This window comes from Diceros bicornis, chromosome 4, assembly GCF_020826845.1.
Source record: "Diceros bicornis minor isolate mBicDic1 chromosome 4, mDicBic1.mat.cur, whole genome shotgun sequence".
In the NCBI taxonomy this organism is placed as follows: domain Eukaryota; kingdom Metazoa; phylum Chordata; class Mammalia; order Perissodactyla; family Rhinocerotidae; genus Diceros; species Diceros bicornis.
The window spans coordinates 83,662,099-83,688,013 of record NC_080743.1 but is presented as its reverse complement, the minus strand read 5'-3'; the positions used below and the strand labels follow the sequence as shown (position 1 = coordinate 83,688,013).

Genomic DNA, 25,915 nt, shown 5'->3' with positions numbered 1-25,915 from the left:
ATAACACATTTTTGTAAAGGGATCTGACACCCTCCATGCACATAACCATGTGGAAATAAGGTTATGCACCTAATGACGAAGCTTCTTCTCAGAGTTTTTTATGACAGGCTTGTTGTGTAGGGTACTTTCTTAGGGGTGTGCTCCTTTTACCAGGATCCACTGGCAAAAGGGGAGTTAAAAATAAGTGACATAAATAATATATTATTACATAACAATATTATCTGTATACTTTTCAGTTTTCTTTAGTAAAACTCAACTTCCTTTGTTCTCTTACCCTTTCAAACTTTCCTCTGCTTTGTGGTCTTACATTTTTAACCCTTAAATTTCTACTTCAGGCAAAATATCAAGTCACTGCTGGAAGTTTTCAGAATTCTAGCTGTTATGTGTTTTCATTCAGATTGTCCCAGTGTCATTGGCTCTATCAAAATCAAGTTTTCTGACAGCTTCTGATTCTTCTTGCCTTTTGTCAGAGCATGCTTTCCTTATCTTTTTCTTTGTATTGGGATTCAATGGCATATATGTTTGCTTTGGAAAAGACGGAAGAACCTTTTTTTTTTTTTTTGCTGTGGAAGACTGACCCTGAGCTAATATCTGTTGCCAGTCCTCCTCTTTTCTGGCTTGAGGAAGATTGTCCCTGAGCTAACATCTGTGTGGATCTTGCTCTGCTTTGTATATGGGTTGCCACCATAGCATGGCTGATGAGTGGTGTAGGTCTGCGCCCAGGATCCAAACCTTCCAACCCTGGGCCGCCGAAGCAGAGCATGCCAAACTTTAACCACTACACCATGGGCTGGCCCTAAGGAAGAAACTTTTTAAAGCAATGTTATTCTTAAAAGAGTAATGCAACAATATTATACATATTTTTTTAAAAGAAAAGAAAAAAATCACCCATAATCCTACCACCATAACACAGCTCTTTAAACTTTTGCTTTTTATCTTCCAGTCTTTGTTCACAGGCACGCTTTTTAACGTAGTTGCAGTCATGCTATTTATTCATTTCTGTAATCAGCAAGATATATTTTTCAGAACAACTTCTCTAAAAGTTACTTTCTAGTTTGAATATTTTGTGACATTTGTTATATTTCTATTGTCACAGAACGAAAGAATGCGTTTGGACTTGGTGTTTGAAGAGTTTCAGGGTGATAATGCTTATTATTGGTTAACAAGCCTCATTTCTGTTCTTTTTCCTTGTGAAATCTCCCATCCTTTATCAGGGCTTGGGAGCTGTGAGGACCCTGATAGTACAGTATGAGATGAGGGCATGTGAGTGAATGTGCACTGCAATTCAGCAGCAGTGGATGGCTCCCCTTGTTTCACTGCTGGACACCGTTGTGGGGACCTGGGACCAGAAGTCTTTAGGGTTGTGCTATTCAGTATGGTGGTGACTAGCCACATGGGCCTCTTGAGAACTTGAAATGTGGCTACTCCAAATTGAAATGTTCTGTACATGTACAATCCATACCAGATTTTGAAGACTTAGTATGAAAAAAATAATGTAAAATAGCTCAGTAATTTTTGATAGTGGTCACATGTTAAAATGATAATATTTTGATGTAATGAGTTAAATAAAATATATTGTTAAAATTAATTTCACCTGTTTCTTTTTACTTTTTTAAATGTGGCTATTAGCAAATTTAAAATTACATATTGTGGCTGGCATTATATTTCTGTTGGGCAGTGTTGCTCTAGGGCCTTGCATTTCAAAATGCAGGGTATAATTTATTAGTGGGTTCTGAAATCAGTTTATTGGGTCAAAAATCAGCATTTTAAAATTGGAACAGAATGGAATAGAAGATATCAGAATAGCATTATTGTGAAACTTTTTGTTTTATATGTGTGCATAGGTATACTGAATCACATATAAAATGTATCTTTTCTTTTTATAATGAAGCATGGTTAATAAGTTTGAAAAATCACTGCTCTAGGTTTGGCTTAATCTCTAAAGCTTTAGGAGGAGGCCTGGACTGCTCTGAAAGAGGGCAGGTTGGTACTAGAAACACTATATAGATTTTAAGTCTGGTTGGCGGAAGCTCTTCTGGAACCCTTCAAATAAACCAGACTCTGCATGAAAGTAAACCCGAGCATTGGTGCTCATCCTAAAAGCAGTCGCTACTCAGGAGACTCCCAGAGTGAAGGGTGAACTAAGGATGGCAGCAGTTCTGTCTACTGCAGTCTGGACCTGTGTGCTCAGCACTAAACTGTCTCTTGAGCCCAGGAGTGACTTTTGTCTGATTAGTTGCTTCTTGAAGACTTCTTCAAAATTCATGGGTGGTGATGCTTTCTAAGAAGCAGAGTGGTTTCTTAATGACCTTGGAGCCAAGCTGGGTTGGACGAGGGTTCCCTTTGACCCTTAGCTGCTCCACCCACCGTGTCCTGTTGCAATCAGAAGAGGCTGTATCTAATCTAGAATCACATCAGTTCTCTTCCCTCCTACAGAAAACGTGCCCTGACAGCATGCAAGATGTAGGGTCGGTCACCAGGGTGATGCCTTTGGCTGGGTTCTAAATAAACGACACTTAAAGCCACAGACAGAGGGGGGGAAGGCTCCCAAAATGAAGTTGATGGGGTTGCATGGGCCTTGTATTTATTCTGACAGTTGTAAAAATTCTTCTGGGCTGACCCATTTTTCCTTTCTTAATTAAAAAAAAAAAAATCTGGCAGGCAAGAGTAAGAAATGTAAAACATGTGACTAATGCTTGAGCTTTTTCTCCTGGAGCCAGATTCTTTAAAATTATACCTTAGACATGCCTGATGTTTTAAAAACAATTGCCCACAAAAGCCACCAAACATTTGTTTCTGAAACTTGTAGACTTAGATGGCATTCATTTTCAGGAAAGAGTCCAAAAGCACAATATTTAGGAGTTATTGAACCGAAATCTTCTTTGGAGATTTTGCCCTGGTGAATTAGATTACCCTAGGAACTGGCGGAGGACCAGGCAGCCTTTCGCCTCTATTTTGCTTGAGTATTTCCAGTCCTGTTGGTAGTCACCCAGAATTTTTGAGGGAGTTAGACTAAAAGATGAAAAGTACTATGATTCCAGTTATGGACTCACTTGGCAACCAGGGGCGTGTTTATGTTGACCTCCTGTTGTTCTGTACTTAACACAAATAGGTCGTTCATTCGTTCACTTATTCAATCAAATTTGAGCCCCTTGTATGTGCCAAATATTGTTCTTGGTGTTTGTAGGAAACTCATGGAATTTTAGAGAACTTAGCACAGTGGATTTGAGGGCCTCCAAAGTCTAGTTGCAATCTCCCTTTCTAGTGTTATTTCCTGTGTTTCACCTTTATATCCTCCACACTTTAACCTAGTTAGGCTACTTTCCTGTCCTAGGGTCTTTTCTCCCCCCCTGTTACTTCTGTCTGAAATGTCCTCCTTTCCCCAAATCGCCTTCTGTTTAAATCCCAGCCATCACTCAGTTTCCAGTTCACATGCCACTTCTTCAATGAACCCTCTCCAGCTTCCCCAATGGTGGTATGTTACCCTTTTCTGAACTCCAAGGCACTTTCTACTTCTCTTACGACACCACGTGTAATCTTCTCTTAGGTTGAGCTGTATGAGATTGCCATATTTGTAAGTTAAAAAAGGTTGAATATTGGCAATTTTATATGGTTCTTTTTACTATTAGGAGTGTTCATGTATGGAACTTAAATTAGGTCCCTTTGCAAATGTATTACACTCACGACTTATGTTCAGCTCAGATTCCTTGGTCTTTTTAGTTTTTGCAATATTAAACAATTAATAGTTGTTAAATAATTAAGTCTCATTTAACCTGTACTTGGAGAGTTGATTTTTAAAAATCTAAATGCAGAAAATATTTATTTTAGTTTAATTTTGTTAGTCTTAGCTATTTTTTCCAGTTTTTTCAAAATCTTCTAAAATTCTGATTCAGTAAGTCAGTGTATTAGCTATAACTTTCAATTAAGTTTAATAAGGTTCTATAGAAACACTTCATTTATCAAAATGATTTAATCAGCATGGCCAAAGACAAAACTCTGTGTTATATTGCTAGAGACATTCCCCGCTGCTAACAATACTCACTGGTTAACAGTGCTTCAGCATTCAGCATTCCTTGACTGTTGGATTTGGATACAAATTTAGCCAACTCTACCAACTGTTCAACTCATAGAGCTCCATCCTGTCTATAAAGATCTAAGGAGAGAGTTGGTAGAATGGCTTTTTGACTCTATGAACATCATGTCTATAACATTCCGTGTTACTTGCCTAGGGTCAGAGTAGGATGGAAAGTTAGTTTGATATGATTTTGTTTTTCTCAGTGATTTCATGTTAGCTCCTAGTGATCATTGCTTACATACCATCTGGGATGTTGGCAATAGTGGTTGGCAGGCAAAGCAGTCCATTGTTTCCAGTCTACATTCCTATCTGAAAATTGGTCTGTTTTCTTGTTGCCAGCGTTTAGACACGTCCATGATTCTATGCTTGTGGACATTCCATTCATCCATCTTATGATCACATCTGCTGGTTCTTTCAGTGCCCTTGCGGGTTATTAATCTGGCTCTGGAGACATGAAATCACTTAAGGGCTAAGTGCTTTCTTATCATAGCCTTCTCTATCTTGGGCTCTAGTTTCCTCTTCACCATGTTGGTCCTGTCCTTTCCAGTTTAAAGATCATTTTCCCTGATAGTGAAGATAGAAGCATAAGAGGAGCGAAGTAGTTCTCTTTTCTCTCTGTATCAGTTAATAGTACCCCACCTATCAGTAATGAGCCGCTCCCTTCCTCATTCTTGCTCCTAATATAGCTGAAAAAAGCTCTTCTACTTGACCTTAACATTTTCTCAAGACTCAGTTTATTATAACTGTTAACTTTCCTGTTACCTTTGCTCTTAGATATCTGCTACCCCAAGGATACAGCCTTAATTATGGGGCCTTCTTTCTATCTCTAATAATTTGGAAAACCTGGACAACCACCTTGATTTCTTTGGGTGCTTTCTTTTTTTTATTTCATGTTTGAAATATTTTTCCTACCTTTCTTGAATCCTCTTCCCTGTTAGAGAAGGTTTATACTAAGTTTAATAAACATTGTTTTCCTAACATTTGGGATTCTTGTCTGACACTTCCAGGAGAACCTAATCACTTTCTACCAAGGTTTCTATAAATCCTGAAGCAATCACTTGTCCTTAGTGATCACAGTTGTGTCTGCAGTGATAACTTTTTGTTTCCTCCCATTAGCAGAGTAGATAAAAACCTAAAAGAAAGCATCGGTAGCTGTGGTGACTGCTTGTACAGTGAGGGGGAGGAGTCAAAGATTGTTCTAAGATTTTTGGTGTCGCTGAACCACGAGGATGGTGGTGTCATCAGCAGAAACGGGTTCTGGGAGGAAGAGCTTCTTGGTGGTGCTGGTGGGAGGGTGAGGATGTGATTATGTCAATTTTAGGCACAGCGTGCTGGAGGAATTTTCTGATTAGAAGAGATTTGGGATTAGAGGAATGAAGGTGAGTGTAAGTGAATGAAACAGTAAGAATGAATGATATGGAAAATGGAGGAGGGCTGAGGGCCCAGCTTGGGTGATGTCTCATTCAGGAGGCGAGAAGGCGGAGAGCAGTCAGTCTAGGAGTCAGAAAAAGTGTAGTTAGAGAGGTAAGGGGGAGAAGCAAGCTAGTTTATTATCATAGACTACGAGGGGCGGGGGCAAAGTTTTAAGATGTTTGGAGGCTTATGTACTCTAAAAAAACAAGCAGAGTCACACCCCCTCACTTTTGGTTATTTCAACTTTCCAGAGCATATTTAAAAACTTTAAGTTAGTGAAAGAGTTCTCTGAGCAGCCCAAATAGCTCTTACTCCATAGGAAAGGCCATCATTCTTAATTCATACTATGTTAATTCCTAATACATAACAAAGTTGGTTATTTATATATACTCATAATGAAGTTTTTTGTTTACAGTTGAGTAGATGGGGCAAATCTGAAGACAGTGTAGCTTTTAGAGGCAGACACACTCATAATAACAAAAACTGACAATCCTGGCGGAAGGCTGTGTTCAAATGTCACCTTCTCAGTGAGGCCTTCTCTAACCACTCGTTTACATTGCAGCCCCCCCCCCCACCCTGGAACTCCTCATCCCCCATTTCAGCTCTACCATCCCTGCCACTTAACCACTGTCTAACATACTGTTTTATTGGTGATTGATCGATTGCCTCTCTCCTGCATTAGAATGTAAGTTCCATGAGGACGTGGGTTTTCATTGCTTTTCCCCCTGCTGTCTTTCCAGAGTCTAGAACAGCAGACATAATAAGTATTTGTTGAATAAATGGATGTAAGAAAGTGATGATGATTCAATACCAGGCTTATGAACTAGAAAAGTGTAGGTATGTGGGATCCTTTAGTTTTGGAAGAAGCGCTACTGTCTGTGTCAGTGTCTCTGGGGCAGATACCACAGTCCTTTGTAGCGTTGGTGGCCTACTGAGCTGTGAATGAAAGGTTAAACCATGCTCAAGTTATTCTACTTCTGAAGGCAGAAAAATGACACATTCTAGAAACATTCCATAAAATTAATAAAACTTTTAGAGTGTTGGTGTTTAAAAGGACCCTCATTGGGAAAACAACTCCTTCTATGTTGAACATTAAATTTCCCCATGAAGGATCACTGTTATGTGATTTAAATGTACTGGTTTCTTCAAAATTTGATTTTCCCTGGACCTCATTCACACCTTGAACAACTTCCTTCCAGAGCTACTGGAAGGAAATGTTAAAGGTATTGCCTCCTCCCTTCCCAGTCCAAGAGACCTTTGACCAGAGGTGTGGAGTTAGTTAGATGTTGGGGCTACAGAGAAATATGTGGTGGCTAAACTTACAAACGGCTAGAAACTCTCTCACTGGTTTTGCTTCCACACCGACCGCTGCTCAATCATGTGACATCAATGGCCTGTTTGTGCATCCTATACTTTTTAGGCAAAATGAATCAATATGTGCTTCTAGTTAACTGCTAGGTGCCCATCAAATCACATAAGGAGATTTGAAAAATGCTATGTTTTCTCCCCAATTAAGACATAGCTACAAAGCGTTGCTCTTCACTTCGGTTCTAGCCTAGCTGCCTTCTACGCATTCTGCCCTCTTCCACAGTTGCCTTCGAGTCCTTGAAGAAGCATTTTTTTCTTATTCTCCCCTTTTGTTGTTTACTTTGTATACAATAGCTGTGTACACGATTTCCCTGGCTCAATATAATTTAAGTTTTTTAACCTCACAAGCTATGGAAGTGACCGAGGAGAGCTTTTTAACGTGAAGGGAAAGTCCCCGCGCTTGAATTAGAGTGACAGGGCCATATGGAGTCATGTAATAGGTGCTCGTGCAGCTCCACTTGTCACGTGATATAATGGCCACTCACAACCAGATACTTAAATCCGTCTCACATTCAGGACCATCGTGTCCACTTGCAGAGACAGTGCTTTCTTTGTTTGCACCAAATAAGCAGCTAGTGATTATTAGCTTAGCTGTTAAGTTAAATCACATTCCTGGAAAGGGAAACGTTGCAGCTTTTTTTTTTTTTTTTAGTGGGGAAGGAGAAGGCATTTTTGAAAATCCAAACATATGATTACTACTGGCAACATGACCATTACATCTCTTTGACAAGAGAAGTTTATGTTTTGTTTGGCTAAGACAGTTATAATTTCCTATAGTCCTGTGACCTCTATCCTGTTAATATGAAATCTAAATATTTTCCTTCAAATAGTTTTGGTGACATGGGACAGTTATGTCCTCATTTGCCTACAATGGTGTCTTTTCCCTCCCATTACCTCATAGAGGGAATTTTGACTTGCTATTTAGTACAGGACCTGAGAGTTTGTGAGTCATTCGTAGCACCTGATGTGGAGTAGGCTCTCACTGTCTGCCATGCATGGAATGAGGGATGGAGGGCAGTACATGGGGGACCTTCGATGAGCGAATGGGGCTCTGACCTACTGGAGCTCTGGCACTGTTCCTTCAGTGTGGCTTTGGAGTCTGAGGGGTCTGGGCTTGACTGGCCTCTGTCAATTACTAGTAATGTGCCTGGGTAAATCACATAGCCCATTGAGCCTTCAGTGTTCTAATCTGTAAATTGGAATTATTGTGAGGATCAGATGAGATTGTGTGTATAAAAGAGCTTTGCATATTAGGAAGGGCCACACAAACAAAAGATAACATTATTCCTAATCTGAATTTTTCTAGTCAGAATTGAACTTGTATGGTAACACAGGTTAACTTATGTGTTCATGTCCTCTGATCTGCTCCAGTCAGGAACAAGTCAAAGTAAGTGTAAACTAATATCAATCAATGACTATGGGAAAAGAATAAAATTGGTCCTTTGCTACAGATAAGGAAGAAAGGGAGTTGGAGAAGAAAGGGGTAACACCAGACTTTTAGAGGAGGGAACTCATGCCCAAGTAAAAGCAGAGTATTTCACTTCAGTCATGGTTTATTTATTTAATGATCATTGGCATTCCTCGAGTATTGTTACTGTGCTACTTAATGTTTATTATAATAACCTGAGACCAGATGGAGATACCCCAGTTATAAGGATTTGGATTTAGTGGATTGGAGGTTGGGCCCATGAATTTGCCTTTAACGGTGATTCTGGTATTCTGATGCAGGTGGATCATGGTCCACATCTTGAGAAACTCTTACCTTCTCTAGCAGTCCTCTGACTGGATCCTTCCTTATTTTCTTACATTTCATTCTTCCTATAGACCTGTTATATTGGATCATGGTATACTCACCTGCTTAAAATCTTTTAATGGCTTCCCATTGATATTAGGTTAAAGATCAAAAGTCTTCTCCTTGCTAAGCTCATCTCCTGCCACTCTCTTCTGCTTCATTCTCCTTTGGCCACATCATCTTGTCTCTATCCTTCCAGTGTGCCAGGTTTCTTCCTACTTCAAGGCATCTGCACCTGCAGTTCCCTCACCTGAAATGTTCTCTCTCGCACCCTTTACCTGGTGAACACTTACTGATTATTCTGATCTGTTTCCTCAGTGAAACTTCCTGTGATCACCAAGACAAAATCTGATCCCCTTATCTTGTGTTCTTTTAGCACCTTTTTGTGGGGAGCAGTGATCTCCACTGTCATTAGATAGTTAATTGTTAAGTTATCTGTTTAATATTTGTCTTCTCTGCTTGAATGTTGGCTTCATGAGGATAGAAACCATGTGTGTGTTCATTTCTGTACCTGTGGTGTCTTATAATATTTATTGAACTTTTACTATGTTCAAGGTACTATTTATGAATAAATGAATGAAAGTGGGATTTGTGGTAAAGAAGCACTGCTCTAGATCTCCACTTAAGAAGGGTTAATGACTGAGGTAATGAGTGGCCTTGTTACAAGGTGAAAACCACCCTCAGCATTCTAGAATGAAACATTAGAGCACTCATTTGTTTCAATAATAAAAACTTAATATAAATGAAGAGACCTCAAACATTATTTTTAGTGTTCAAGGCTTAGAACCTGGCATGGGAGAAAGGGGAAAGTAAAATGAAATTCTGACTTTATATGATACCTTTCGTGCAAGAAAGTGTTGGAAGCGTCTTGGTAGTCCAACACCTCACAAGTAAACTTCCTGCGATGTATTTACACTTACATTGTGGAGCTGGTTGATTAGCTTGTGTATTCATTTCCTCTGGTACTCCCACTTGGAGTTGTAAGAAGTCAGAACAAGCGCATATTCCCACTCTCTGTTTTCAAAGCAAGCAAGTGGCTCACTGGCGTTTGCATCTGATAGAACAACGAGGGCAATGTCAGTCTCAGAATGAGAGATCCTTGTTATGTGTAGTTTGATTCAGCGTCTCAATCTTGATGGGAAAGGAATTCTGGAGGAAAAAAACCCCATGACTTCAGTAATTTTTAAAATTATGATAATCCAGTATGGAATTAATGGAGATGCAAAGAAAGCTCAGAACAGTCATTTTGCTAAATTCACTTCAGTTCTCAACTGCTACGAAGAGATTGAATCAGTTAACTTTGTTTACCTAAGATTTTTCATTCAGAGGACAGAGGTTTATATTTTTCAGTAGATCTATGGAGTTTAGTAAGCCTTCAATTCAGATTTTTAAATAATTTGCAATTTACTTACAATGTTAGTTTTTCACTCATTACCACAAACGTTAACTGAGGACTCTTTCTATACCCGGGGATATAGTAGTGAAGAAGACAAATATGGGCTCTGCTGTTGTGGAGTTTACAGACAGCAAACAAGTAAACACGTCAGTGCTATAAAGAAATTAACCTAGATAACGTGATTTGGGCTGGTAGGGGAAGATGGCTAGCGTGACACCAGAGGGATGATCCAGGGGGTTTATCTGAGGCGATACCACCTGATCAGAAGAAGTGAATGAGGGGAAGGATCCACCGTGAGAAGGTCAGGCTGAGCAGTGTTTTAGGCAGAAGGAACAAATGCAGAGATCCTTAAGGGTGAATGAGCTTGCTGTGTTTTAAGAACTGAAAGAAGATCGGTGTGGCTGGGGCTTAGAGAGGGAGGGAGATGGTTTTGGTGGTGAGGTCAGGGAGATAGGCAGGAGGGGCCTTGCAAGCCATGGTAGAAATCTGTGTATTATTCCAAGTGATATGGGAAGCCAGGGGGAGGTTTTAAGCAGGGGAGTGACATGATCTGATTTGTGTTTTTAAAAGCTCACTGTGGATGCCATAAGAACAATTTAAAAGGGCAGTTGCTTTAGCAGTCCAGAGGAGATGATCAAGCATTACGTGCTTTGATTGTATATGTACAGACTTTTCTTGTTTATGTGTACAGATTTTGTTTTTTTTTGGCTGAGGAAGATTGGCACTGAGCTAACATCTGTTGCCAATCTTCCTCTTTTCTTTGCTTGAGGAAGATTAGCCCTGAGCTAACATCCGTACCAGTCTTCCTCTACTTTATATGTGAGTCGCTGCCATGGCATGGCTGACGAGCGGTGTAGGTCTGCACGTGGGATCCAAACCTGCAAACCCAGGCCGCCAAAGTGGAGCCTGCCGAACTGGCATGCCAGGGGACCACCTCCTGTACAGATTCTTTTTTTGTTTGACTGAGTTTGGAAGAATCAAGTAAAGGTTATTTAGGGAACATAATGTCAGGCTTGTTAGATAAAGGACTCTTTTTTATCTTAAAAACACGTTCATTTAATTAATATTCATGAAGCGCTTATTGATATGGTTATAGGCTAATTTCTGGAGATATATTTATATGACTAGTCTTTGCCTTTAAAGATTTCACACTCTAGTGGAGGATGCCTGTTAGTAAACAAATGCTGACAATGTACTATGGAAAACATGTGGCTAGTATGAATAGAATTGCTATAAATGTTTCTGTCCATGTCTTTTGGTGGTCATATACACTGGTTTCTTTTGGAAATGTTCCTAGGAATGGAGTTGCTGAGTCATAGGCTAGGCATGTTTAGTTTAAGTAGATACTTGGACTTTATTCTGAAAGTAGGATTTGTACTTTAGAGAGAACATTTTGACAAAACTAGAGGCAAGTGAAACTAGTTAAGAAATGAGATCTAAATTAAGGTAAGACAGTGAGGACAGCAAGAAGAAGAGGATGGAAAGCTCTTTACGGAATGGGTCAGGTTGGATTTTGGAGGTGAGGGGGAGATAAGGTGGGCATAAGGATGATTTGCAGGTTTATGACTTGGACTATTAACTAAGTCCGAGGCTAGAGAAAGGGTAAGATATTAGAAGAATAATAATGAGTTTCTTTTTGTACATGTTGAATTAGAATTCCTTCTGGATTATCCAGGTAGATGTGTGGTAATCGGAAATTCAGGTCTAGAATTGAGAAGAAAAGTAAGAACTGGAGATATGTGGGAGTTAATATTTGTGTTCAGTGAAACTGTAGGGAAATGTGTATGGGATGGCCAGAAAGAGAGTATAGACTAAGAAGAAAAGAGGCTTGAGTTTAAAAATGTTTCCATATTTATAGAAAGTGAAGGACGAGGAACCAGTGATCAACCTGTATTACCTCAGGATTGCCTTGAGGGAGGTGAGATAGAGTTCTGGTTAAGTGTGACTCTGGGTCCAGACCACTTGGATATGAATCCTGGCTTCAGCCACTTTTTAGCTGTGTGCTCTGGGACAAGTCGCTTAGCTTCTCTGAGACTCAGTTTTCTGTAAAATGGGTATAATAAATTTATCTGCTGTATAAGGTTATTATGGGATACCCACAAAGTGCTTAGAATTATTACGTGTTGTTGTTGTTGAGAAAGTGATGTTCATAAGCAAGAGGGGCAGAGAGTTGGAAGAGAGAATCGATAGTGCCGATTCTGCAGGGATACCACAGGAGGTAAGTGCTGAAGCATTTCCATAGGATTGGCAACCAGGTGGAAGAGTATTGAGGGCAGAAGTAAACTTTATAGGCTAGTGTTAGTCCCTTCTTATAGGAAAACTCATTGAATTTCATAGGATAGACACATAACAAAGATCACATGGTTTGCTTGAAAGCATCTCAGGTCATTGACATGAATGTTAGTAATACCTTAGTTTACTATATAGTTCTTTTATCTTAAGCAGTTCAAAGCATATCCCACATTTTTTTTTTGAATAATTTTATTTATTTATTCTTTTCCCCCAAAGCCCCAGTAGATAGTTGTATGTCATAGCTGCACATCCTTCTAGTTGCTGTATGTGGGACGCAGCCTCAGCATGGCTGGAGAAGCAGTGTGTCAGTGCGCGCCCGGGATCCGAACCCCGGGTGCCAGTAGCCGAGCATGCACACTTAACTGCTAAGCCACGGGGCCGGGCCTCACATTTTTTTTGAATCATCCTCACAACATCCAAGTGAGTTAAGGATGGTAAAGGTAATATTATTCCCAGTTTACAGACGAGGAAACTAAGACTAAGAGAGGTCATGTGGCTTTGTCTAAGCTTGTGTTAGTTAATCAAGTTCTCCTTTATCCTATAAATAAACCTTACTCATCTTTGTTTTCACATTGTCAAGCACAGTATTTCTTCCAAGGTAATCAATATATCTTCTGCATTTAGAATCACCTGGGATGCTGGCTAAAATGCAGATCCCTTGCCTTATTCTAGGTCTACACATCAGAACCTCTGGAACGTGGGCTCAGGAATCAGTGATTTTACCCAGCACCCCAGGTGATTGTCTTGAAAACGGTTTAGCGTGTTCAAGGAAACAGACAAATAAGTCACCAAATGTACATGGGTTTTAGTGACATTTTTCACAAAAGACAATCTTAAAATATTTTATATTCAGAAAATCAAACTACTGTAATTAAAACTTTAGGACTTTTTCTGAACATGTTGTCTGATTTGTTATCTTTGTGAGGTGAGTAGTGCCTTTGGTTAAAAGTAAAACTGATTTGACCTATACCAGTGAACGATGCAATCCATTGGTCTGTTACCAGAGCTCTCCTGGAGGTGTCACAGAGAAGCTATGGCCAAGGACTGTATATATTTACTTCCATTTGGTAAGTGGTCCCATCTGCAGTTACTATTTATAGTTATATAGTATTGATTAGAAAGAGTTGCTCTCTCTATATTCATAGCTTCTCTCTATTTGCATGTGATGATGAAATCATCATCTCTCTCTCTATAGTATTTCTCTCTGTAGTATTTCTAGTGGAGAAGCATAAAACTCTGAGGATCAGATAACTTGAAGACTCTGACTCAAGGGAATGGGCTCCGTAAGAGCAAGCCCGGGTCCAGTCAGCGATGGCTCATGAATCTACTTTCTTCTTCTTTAGTTGTAGAGGAGATGGATTTATCTTTGTGAGTTGGCATCTTGTCTGTCTGGTTCTGTGTTGTTACCTCTGGCTTCCAGCAGCCACTTAGTAGGGACTCAAAAATATTTGTTGAATGATTGAATCCACTCAATTGTATTTAGGAACTAACAAAAGCAATTAAATTAAAAAGAGTTATTCTAGCCCACTGCTGAGATGAATAGAAGGCGCTAACAGGTACTTGATGATTAATTGAATTGGAACTAGAAACAAAATTTGGTTCCATGCCGTTTTTCTTCCTGCCTGCCTGCCTTATCGTTGATTCTCTGGGTTGCGAGAGGTTTTTATCCCCATCAGTTCTGAAATGCTCTCTGTAAGGCCTCTGCTTATTTACCTGTCATTTATTTTATTTCAAATATGCACTAGTATTAAGCTCTATACATCCCTTTCCTTCCATGCCATTAAATGAAAAAATTCATATTCATATTATAATTTCTACTGTTAAGTTTTTAAACATTACAGTCCTTCATTTCTCTTATAGATTCCCTTAGCACCTCATTTGGGTTCTTTGCACAATGGAAGCTCTTTTGACATCTGACATCAAGAGTGGGTCATGAGCCATGGGAATGATAAGCATATTATTAGGCGGATAAATATTTTCTTTACAACTGACACACCTATCTTTTTATATATATTTTTGTCACGTTGAAATCGAGTGAACAAAATGATTGCTTTTTCAGTTTCTGTTCGTTTGGAGAAATTAGATCTATGTTTTTGCCAGCCGTCATTCCTTTCGATACTCTATCTTCTCCTTTATTTATTTTCATTAAGTGTTAGCATTTACAAACCTGCCACTTTGTCTGGCTATATCCCATAATAATGGTGTTGTCATTCTACTTGCATTTCTCTTTCTTTCTAAAAATAGAAGGAAGTTGTCTCTTGACTAGAGAGACTTGTAAACCTCGGAAGTAGGAAAATTAATTAATAACCTGGAAATCAGAGCGGGACACGAGTGCTCCCCATGGGTTCTTACACTGTATTATCCAGTAGCTTCTCATACAGCTTACTGACATTGTTTTCCTGGCTTCCTTTGAGCCCTTGGGTGAAATCATTCATCTTTCTTAGACTTAATTTACTCAAGAAACTGTAATTATGGGGGGGATTTTTGTTTTCCTCCAAAGAAGGTGTTTAGCACTAAAGTAATATGTTTTCATCCTTAGGGATTAAAGATTCCAATTAGTGTCAGGAAGTAAGAGGCATAATACCAGAGAGCATTTGATGTGTTAAGACCTAACTTTTGGTGAAAGTAATTGCGGTAGGGGAAAGAAAGGGAAAAGAGAAGGATTTTAGTATTGCGTACAATATTTTCTTATATTTGTAGAATCCTAAATAGTTCTTGTGACTATTCAACACGGCTTCAGGTCTGTTATCTAATTTTATCTCTTTCTTACAACAATTCTATGAAGCCTGGAGATTCTGAGCTGTTGTTCTGATAGTCTTGGGTGTACAAATATGGAGACTGAAAACCCAATACCGTGTTGCTTTGTGTTTTAACATAACACACTGTAATAGAAGGAGAGGGCTGGTTTTATATCCTGACTCTGTCAATTATGCTAATTGGCTGGGTAACTTTGGTTGAGATCCTTCACTTCTCCAAACCTCATTTTCCTCAAGTAAAGTGAGGATAATTTCTATACTAGAGGATTGTTGTAAGGATTGAGCATCTGACTTATAATGCTCAATAAATATCTGTTAACCCTCTCTTCCTGTTCATTTAGGGCATAAGGATGGTTTTCTTAGAATTAATTTATAGCTTATGAAGAGGAAAGCCTATTAACAAAAAAAAGCCAGTTTACATCAGTGTATCTTTCAGAGAGATGTACTCAAGATAACTAAATTGTTCTTCATACCTTGCCTTAGATTTGATCACCTGATAGTATGCTTGAAAGGTACCTGCTTGCTCCAAAGGTAGACAGTCCTACAAGCCCATGATCTGGGAGTATTACCTGTGCCAAATGCAGTGCGGAGGGCAGGCTCTATGTCCCAGAGCTTCATGGGAACTATAAAGTTAAATTTTAGATTTTAATTTATAAGTCCACATAGACTTTAAAGATTTAGTTTTGGAGGGGAAAAGGAGCAAGCTGAACAGAGTCATTACTTGATTTTTGAAATCCAGGGAAGTAATGATTTTACTGGCATTTTGATAATGAAGCTTTGATTTTTATGCTTAATCATTGTAATAGGTGATAATAATAGTGAGAACTAAATGTTTACTTTGCTTAAAACTGAACTAATCCCATAGGAAAGTGGAGAGGATAAGAGATTCCTTAATGTGGTATGCAGGATAAGAATCAAATTAATGGCTAAGTTTGGAAACATCAGGCAGTCTCCACCCCCTGCCTTCTCCCCACTCCCCCGCCCCTCAAAGATTGGTGAAGGAACACTTTAAATCTCACAAGGAGATAAAACCCCATGGAACTGTCTGTGGGATTTATGGTGGGCTGGGAAAGCTTCTGGGCCGTGGGGAAGGCTTTCCATTCATCGCAGGCTTCATTCACAGAGAATATTAGGTCACACAGAAGCTCCCTACCCCCTGCTGACTTTTTCAGACAGAGGTTGGCTGTGTTGCACAAAAACAGAATGAATTCCAGAAAGCCAGGGCACCTGTTAACCTGTGACCTCAGGATATGAAGACCTTGGGCATTTGAGGCTCTGAATGAGACAGAAAGGAAAGAATTGTGAATTTTGCAAGTTCACTCTGGATACTAAACTGTATGTGACGATTTGTGATGTTATTTGGCAAATGCAAACAGTGACTATTGTAGTTCAAACCTCCCTCCCCTCATGCAACTCTAAATCCTTTAACTTCTCAAAATAGCATGTGATTTCTTTATTTTATAAAGTAGATGACTAAGACATTGAAACTTTGTTATTGCCCTAGGTTCCATAGTAAATTGGCCTCAGAAATGGAAGTGGAACCCAGGTTAATTCATGTCTTAATCATTAGCATTCTGAGTTTCAAACAGATAAGTAGCATGTAAAAGTGAAATTATTTTATTTGAAAAATGTAGTCCCAACAAACTCCCTGAAATCCACTTAATTTTTGAATCTGCGTCCTTAAAGTTTTTGGAATCCTTAAAAGAGGACCAGAATATCAGAAATAAGGATTTGTGTCAGAGAAGATCGAGTCTGTTATGGATTAACATTGAGCCGAGCAGATTCACAGCCAGGAAGATTACTATTTTTTAGGAGATGGAAAACACAACTTCCTGTTTCCCCCAGGAGAGTTCCTGGACTCTATGGTGGTGATCTAGGAAACCCTGCTGAGACAGGATGGCGGAGGGGGCTGGAATTTCTGTGTGATAAAACACTAGCCATTGTTTGTTATTACAGCTCCCTTAGCATTTTCCTGAGGATGAAGGGTACTCATCATAGAAACCTGACCACATCCTAACATGTGGCTTCAAGCAAAGTCAACTCTTGGGGATCTTGTAATTTTTTTAGAGCACATTCATTTCTCAACGCACATGATCCTCCACTTCTTTTTTCCTCCATATATCTACTTTTTTCTTAGTTCAGAGGCATAATTGTCTATCTTCTATGAGGTCAAAGATCGTAATGACAATACAAATGCCTTAAGTGGAGTGGACACAGAAAGAGAAAAATGTTCAACCAGTATAAACGTTTCTTGACATTACCATGGACATAATCTGAGAGGGACTCTTGGGCAGTGGTGTGCTGATAAATCAGCTCTCCAGAACAGCCTTGATTTGTAGCCAATTTGCCAATTTCCATGGTGTAAATATTCTATAATGGCCAAATTCATGATACCAACATGATGTCATTGAACATAGAATTGAGAAGGAGTGTGCACAATTGGCTTTTGCAAGCTATACAAGCTGGCTCCAGTGCATTGCTGGCTAGACCTTGATATGTTTGCGTAATTAGATGGAAGGTGCATATGTTAGCGTATATATGAATCTGGCAGTGAAGATTTCTTCTGGGTTCTCTGGCTGGAAATGCTACCACAGATCAGGCAATGTGTAAATTTGCCACATGACATCTTTGTTCTTAGAACCCTCTTAATTTTAGTGTTCTTCCAGATGCCATCCTCGGCCCTCTGCTCTTCCTCTTCTACACACACTGCCTGGAAGAGTGAAGCTGTTTTAATCATGTAACTTCTACATATTTCCGTCTTAGACCCCTCTCCCCAACTTCTAGATTCTAACTGCCTGTTGGACTGTACCATTGGAAAATCCCAAAGATACTTCATTTCTAAAGTGGAATTTAATACCTCTGCCCCCAGAAAACCTCGCTTCCACTCCTCAGTTTTCTTTCCTATGAATGGCACTATTATCCAGTCATCTACACTAGAAATCAGGTAAAGATTCCTGATTCTCTTTTCCTTCATCTTCGTCCTCTGCATCCAGTTAATCACTAAGTCTTGACAATTCCTGAATAGTCTCTAAATTTGTCCCTTCACCCACCGCTTTCTATCCCTATTACCATTGCATGAGTTAAGGCTCTTACAGTTGCTCATCTGGAGTATCAACAATTTTCCTACTGATTTTCTCAACTTTAAAGCTTCCCATCAGATCTATCCTCCATACTGTGATTTCTCTGACTGTGCTTAAACCCAAAGGGAATGGAGTCTAAGCTCCTTGGGATTCCACCTGAGTCTTCCATAAACAGGTAGTCTCCTGCTGACTTCTAGCCAAGCAGTTCATTCCGTTTGTCATATTGCTCTTGCAACCACGTTTTCCCCCTTACACTTCTTTTCTTCTTAATGCTTTCGTTTGTCCTAGTCTCTCTGCCTGCTACGTCCTCCCCAATGTTGTTAACTCCTGTTCGTAATTTAAATCCCAGTGCAAAGCATCACCTACTCAGGAATCCTTTTCTGATGCCGCTTCTATGCCAGGTCTCTCCTGGTTCTTCCATGATATCTGCCTCTCTCTCCACCATTCTACTCACGTTGCATTATAATGGTTTCTTTGTGTCTGTTTCCTCTACCAGACTGAACAACCTGGATGTCAGAACTGTGTGCTGTTTACTTTTATGTCTCTATTACCTCGCAGAGTGCCTGGTGCATGGTACTGTTTGGTTAATGTGTGGCTGAATAAGTAGATAATAAATGAAAGAGAGATCCATTCTGTGCCCATTGTATGCATTTAGCATAGGGTTGTCAGACTTGCCAAATAAAAATACAAGATGCCAAGTTAAATTTGAAATATTCAGATAAACAACGAATCATTTTTCAGTATAAGTCCTAAATACATACTTGTGCCAACAAATTATTTGATTATTCGTTATTTATCTGAAATTAGAATTTAATTGGGCATCCTGGCAACCCTAACCTAGCAAAAAACTGAGTTCATACCCAAAGTAGAAGTTCACACAAAACAGAAGCTGACAGTGAGCTTGCACCACATGCCCTAGGATTTTGTATAGACTATGCATTACATCTCTGGATGTCCCATGTGTAAATAGCTCACTATACTCAGATGCACTGGCTTCGCCATGATGCTCTGCTGTGTGCCATTACATACATGTATTTTTTCTTTGCATGGCAAGGACATTTAATCCATACATATTTGGGCAGTATGGACAGATGATCAGAGCTTATTTGTGAGTCATCTCGTGGCATTTCCTATGCAACGATGGTTTCTTGTTGCTGGATGGTGGTTGTAGGTCATTTGAAAAGGAAGTATAAAATGTACCCTTCATGTTCTGGGATGAATGTAGAGACAGCAATGTGTACCTTTTTAAAGCCTATAAAACCTTGGATATGGCTTTAGATTTTCTTAGGGAGTTATGACTGGAATAGTACTCACTATTTACTTTTCTGCTCAGGCCAGAATGCCTGAGAACTGATGTACTGAACACTGAGCGTCGCTTGGAGAAGGATGTCATACTGTCCCCAGTCTACTGAGGCTGTTGACTTAGCACATTCCCTATTCAAGTATCAGATGACTGAAGTGTTATTTTGATTGAAGAAAAAAATTTTTTTCTTTCAAATTAGAAACACCCAAGTTGTTAACAGTTCATGTTTTAGAAGGTGAAAGAGTGTACTTCTCCATGCTGGAAGCAGAATTGAAATATGGCACATTTCATCTCTCACATTCTCTTTCTCCTGTCCCCCTCATGCCAAAGTTGATGATTATGGAAATTCCACGGCTAGGACAGTTGGGCAGGGTTTTAGATATTTGCCCCATAGGAGTCAGACGTATTCTCTCAGGAAAAGCTGAATTCTAATGGCAGGAAGATTGGCCAAAAAAACAATCATGAAACATTTTTGTGGCCTCAGTATCACGATCTTGTCAGGAAAGCGATGGTCTCTGATTAAATCCAGATTGAGCTGTTTCCTGTTAGCGTGCTAACCCCGAGGGCAGGCGCAGCCCTCCCGGTCTTGCTCTCTAAGTCTGGGTTATTAAACACTTGTCTGCCAAGGCTCTCTCCTCGCCTCCCCCTACTCTTCTTTTAAACTAGAATTCAAAGGTATTGAGATATTACAAACAAAAACAGATCCTAAATTAGTCTCTTAAAAGGGTTATGTAGCTATAGAATATTTTGCTGCAAAAATGAAACTAAAATTTTAGCTTCTCCAGGCTGACCATAAGGCATAGTATATATTTTTGTGTTTCACTTTTGTATAATTTTATTTCAAAGTAATTCCAGTAATAAGAAGATAAAATGTACTCTATTTTGAATGATGGTAAATTAGAACTCATCTTCAAGAACCTGTTCTTCCCCCTGCTATAGTAAGTAGATTTTAGGGTGCTCAGCAAAATATGCAAAAAATGACATTAAGCAAGTGCTCTGACACCTTACTATGCATTGTTAATTTTTGTGAGAATGGTTTTAGCACCAGAGCAATTCCTCTACTTCATTTTATGATACTGTCATTGATGCTCACTCAGTGTACTTAGAGAATGATTTTTAAAATCTAAATATTCAAAATATTTTATTAGCCATTCTGTTAGCTCAGGCATGGTTCTTCCTAATGTACAGATGCGAACACTGAGGAACAAAAACGGTGAAAGGGACATACGGGGATCAGGCATGCATACTGAGGTTTTTTTCAGAGTAAAAGGAAGATTGAAAGGAAGAGACTGGGTTAATGAGTAACATGATCCCATTCCCAAGGGAGAATCTTGGCTTCCTGCCAAATCTGCTTTCTGGCAGGAAAAGGGACCTACTTCATCAGGTCCTTTGACAAGCATTTTTCTCTGTGTTTGAATTTTTGGCTACATCAATACTCAGGGAAAAATTAGTTCTTTTAAATAGTTGTTAGTTTCAATAAGAAAATATTTAATTTTAAAGTGGAATTTGCATTGTGAGTAAAATAAGAATCATCAAATTATAAAATTCTTTGGGAAGGGAGCCCTGACATCGTCACAAGGTAGGGAAGCTTGATCTAGAATTAGAGTTTGAATGTCCCTCGAGACTGAGAAGCCATTCCTCTTGTTGTCGTTGTTAACATTTGACATTGAAGTATATTTTTTTAACTACTACTTTTTAATATAGTCAGGCTGAGAATTATTTTGATGGAGTCTTTTGAAATGACAAAGTAAAATACACAAAACAGCCTAAATTTTGATATTAAGAAAGAGATCAAAGGAATATAGATGTTTGAAGATAAAAATTGACATTATATTTTATAATGTCTTGATTTTTCTTTTTTTATGTGAAAAGTGACAAATGGGAATTAAGTTTTAAATGCGTCATGGTGACTTATTAAGCTAATATTTATCAAAGTATATTCATTCTAATGTTCTGCAAGATGCTCTGAGAATAAAGGGAAATCTATTTGGAAATGTCCTATGCCATAACCTTCTCTTGGAGTTTTGTAACATGTTAGCATATTAAAGACTAAGAAATTCTGCAGTAAAGAAGTGTAGTTGACTTTGTTTAACTCTATAGTTCCCAAAGTTGACCACGGAACCTTTTGTCTTGGAACCAGTGTTGTACAGCACACACTTAGGGCCACACTGTACCAAGTAATTAAAAACGTAATTAGACCTTGAAACCATATATCTTTTTCATTCATTATTTCTGGTTAAAGTTAATTGAAGCTCCTGGGAGACAGATGGATACTGTTAGCCCTGTTCTAAAACTACGTATGGAGTGATACAAAACAATTATTAGGCTGTGATCTGAGTCAACAGGCCTAAGAGGCCTAAAGAAATATTTCGTATTTTGCCTGAACCAGGTGCCTCTCTGGGAAACTAAAAGTGTCTTTCAATAATTAAATAAAGAAATCAAGTCATCCACCGCATAAGCTGGAGTCTTAATATTAATTCCTGTTAGCAGTTGGACACGGTGACATTAAGCTATTCTCACCCCTTCTAAAAGTGACTGCAACCCCTGTGGTCTTACTGAAAGCAATCTCGCCAGCCAGTTTCCTTGCAGTGGTTTAACTTCTGCCAGGCCAGGTGAAGAGAAAGCAAACGTGCCACTTAGTAAGCAAAATGTCATCATTTAGAGATTCAGTTCTCTCTTTTTTTGTCCCTCTTCTTTAATTTTCACGTCTGATGATTTCAATTTAGGAAAATCTGATATAAAACAATTCAAACTTAGAATTCAGAGAAATTGCCTGGTGATTGTTTGCATCACTTAGAATGATTATTTGCTTTAGGAAAAGATCCTCTTAGTAGGTCATCTTCCCTAGTGCCTATGAAGGATGAGTTAAACTTTGAAAGTTGCATCTCTGTATGGTTGGTTAGACATAGATTTATTGCGGAATGTAAGGCACACCTGTATTTTTCTTCAATTCGGGTCTCTTCCCTCATACTCAATTTTTGTGTGTGTGTGTGTGTGAGGAAGATTGGCCCCCAGAGCTAACACCCTTTGCCATTCTTCTTCTTTTTGCTGAGGAAGATTGGCCCAGAGCTAACAGCTGTGCCCATCTTCCTCTATTTTTTATATGGGATGCTGCCACAGCATGGCTTGATGAGCAGTGCGTAGGTCTACACCTGGGATCCGAATCTGTGAACCCTGGGCCGCCAAAGCAGAGTGCGCGAAGCCAACCTCTAAGCTACCAGGCTGGCCCTCAATTTTTAAGCTTTAGAGATTTTATCACTAATCAGTTCTTATGTATTATGGTTTGTGTCTCCAAGGTGCAATTATGCCCACCAGTATCATTCACAGTTTCATTCTCATGTGATAGCTACTTCTCGTGAGCAAATGTCTTCTTTTGTCTCCAAGTCTGCAAGTCTCCAGAAGACAGGGGTCACGTACCCACCCACTCTTTCCATTACTCCCCAGAGATTAGCCCAGTGCTGCTTGGTACAACCACTTCTCAGTCAACTCAGTTGATTGCTGATGATACTGAGTCAGAAAGTATATTGCCTTCCATGGTCAGATCTCCATCTATTTCCATGGAGAATATACTCCTACCATGGCTGATGTTTCAAGCTATCAACATGATGTCAGCTGGCTCACACAAATCTTAACAGTTTATCAATCAGCTCTCTAAAGCCAGTATGAGTCAGCTCCAGCACCCCACTGTAGGAGCTGTCTTTAAGAATGAGTGTGACAACTTAACATGGAACAATACAGAGGGAATGATTGATAACATTTGCTAAACTCGATCCTGGGGTTATAGAAAACATCCTTGATAAAATATGCTGGCAACCTAGTTCTTGATAGGAGAGTAAGTAGAAGCAAATGTAACCACAATGAAGTAATACCTCTACTTCTAGAGAGGAAGGGAGTACGCACATACACTCCCCTCCCCCACTGCCACCACTCTGCTACAGTCACAGGTGAGAGGATTGCCTTATGTGACTTGTAGGGAAGTTAAATAAGAGCAAGGAAAAACATGACAGGCTGTGCTTCAGCTGTTTCAACGTTTTCGCTTTTACTTTAGGGAGCCATTTCTCCTGATCTTAATCATGAATTTCTTGTACAGGTTGAAGGGGACCAGCTGCCTCCAGGACATACAGTCAGTCAGTATGAGACCTGTAAGATCAGGACCATAAAAGCTGGCACCTTGGAGAAGCTTGTGGAGAACCTGCTGACGGCTTTTGGGGACAATGACTTTACCTACATCAGCATCTTCCTGTCAACATACAGAGGCTTTGCCTCCACTAAAGAAGTGCTGGAACTGCTGCTGGACAGGTAAGACTCTAAAGGAGAGTGGCAGGTAATAGGAAGGTGAGCCTGTTTGCAGAGGGAAGGTTCTGAATCACCTGCACTTGGCATGCTGAGAGAGATGTGTGAGGAAGGATTAACTGGAAGGAAGGTTATTCAGGAGCCACTTTATGATCTATTTCTGGTAAAAGTGTCTCATAAAAAGTCTATAAAAGAGTTACTTCATACCATAAATCTAGACTCATTTATAGATTTCAGTTACTATGTGCCACCCTAAAATTTTCTCCATATTTTTAAAATTTTATATAATTCTACTAAATAATCAATTAACCAAGAATCTCATTGGGTTGTTGTGAGAATTGAATGTGCTAATATGTGTGAAGTATGGAGCTCAGTATTAGACCCATAGGAAGCAGCTAATGAACGGTGGCTATAATAATGATGACGGTGATAATAATAGCTACTAACAGTCACCATGCCTCGGCTGCTTCGTGGATATGCACACAGATATCATCCTTGATCTATGTTGTTAAGTCACATGTTACATAGAGTAGAGCAGAGTACATTATAATTCACAGATTTATATTCCCCCCCCATATTTTTGTTTTATTTATAATTAAACTTGGTCTTTTAAAAAATTTTTATTAAATTGACTTGATATTGGGAGGAAGAAAACTGCCAGCCAAATCTTTGTTTTAGAATCATGCGAGTCCTCATACAAATCCTTATATCCTGGAGTTTCCTGCATACAGAAGGGAATAAGATAGGGTGTTTTTGTTGGAGTTTTGAATATTGATTTTTAACTAGATTTTTTTATTTTGAAAGTAAGATGTGCTTACGTTAAAAATTCTTATACCATAGAAGGGTATAAAAAGAAACATTAACATTCTCTCATATTGCTACTTTTTCCCCAAATTCCATTTATTAGGTTTCAAGAAATATATGGAAGTAGAAAGAAAAAATTAAACAGACTATAATCTAATTAGGCACGCAACACATATTAACATTTTAAAAATAGAATTAATCCATGTGTATAGTGAAAAGTTCAAACAATTCAGAAAATTATAGAATATTCAAAGTAAAAAAAAAAGAAGTAAAAATTTCCTTTTTCCCAAGTCCTAGTCCCAGTCGCGTATCACTATAAACCATTCCTTTTGTATTCTTCCCAAACTTTTCTGGGAGAGAAAAGCTATCTTAAGCTCTCTCCAGTTTTTTAATTTGTTTTTTAAATTTTTAAACAATGCTGCAAAAAGTGTCTTTAACTATATGTCTTCTGAGTACTTGTTTGAGAATTCTATAGGATAATTTCATAGAAGAGTGATTGATGGGTCAAAATATATAAGCATCTTGAAATGTGAAAGATATCATTAGATTGCCCTCTGGAAAGTTGCACCAACCACACTCCTGTCCACAGAGAAGGAGAGTGCCTGTTCACTCGCTTTCCCCACACCCTTGCCAGCTGGCGATATTTTCATCTCTACCGTTGAAACCATCTCTACCGTGATCTGTTCATTCAAAAATAGCTCATTGTTTTAAAATTTATGTTTCTTACATTTATGAATGAGGTTTAGCATCTTTTAGAATACTTACTGGGCATTTGTGTTTTCTGTGAACTGTCTTTTCATATCCTTTACTTTTTTTTTTTTTTTTATGAGGAAGATCAGCCCTGAACTAACATCTGATGCCAATCCTCCTCTTTTTGCTGAGGAAGATTGGCCCTGAGCTAACATCCGTGCCCATCTTCCTCTACTTTATATGGGATACCACCACAGCGTGGCTTGACAAGCAGTACGTCGGTGCGCGCCTGGGATCTGAACCAGTGAAGCCCGGGCCGCCGCAGCGGAGCGCGTGCACTTAACCTCTTGCGCCACTGGGCTGGCCCCTCCTTTACTTATTTTTATTTTGGACTCTTGTCATCTAATTAATGATGATCTAATTATAACACTTTGTATATTAACAAAATTATTTTTTTTCTTATATTGTGGTAGAGATATTTTTTCCTAATTTGTCCCTTAGCTTTTAAAGTTGTTTATTAATATTCTTTTTTATGAAGACATTTAAAAAATTTTTATGTAGTCATATCTATCAGTCTTAAGGCCTTTAATAATCAAGTTCTATTCCAATGTGAATAAGGTTATTAACAGTGGGTTTTTCTCAAGATATTTTCC

General features: G+C 38.9%; 1 protein-coding gene across 2 annotated transcripts in view; it reads left to right on the top strand.

Annotated features, from left to right (window-relative positions):
* The window catches only part of RGL1 (ral guanine nucleotide dissociation stimulator like 1), a 119,773-nt gene that overhangs the window by 14,370 nt on the left and 79,488 nt on the right, over positions 1-25,915 (top strand). For both annotated transcript variants that reach the window (XM_058539892.1, XM_058539893.1), the window contains exon 3: positions 23,566-23,774. In XM_058539892.1, the coding sequence (XP_058395875.1) occupies positions 23,566-23,774 (209 nt within the window). The remainder of the gene's footprint in view (positions 1-23,565; positions 23,775-25,915) is intronic.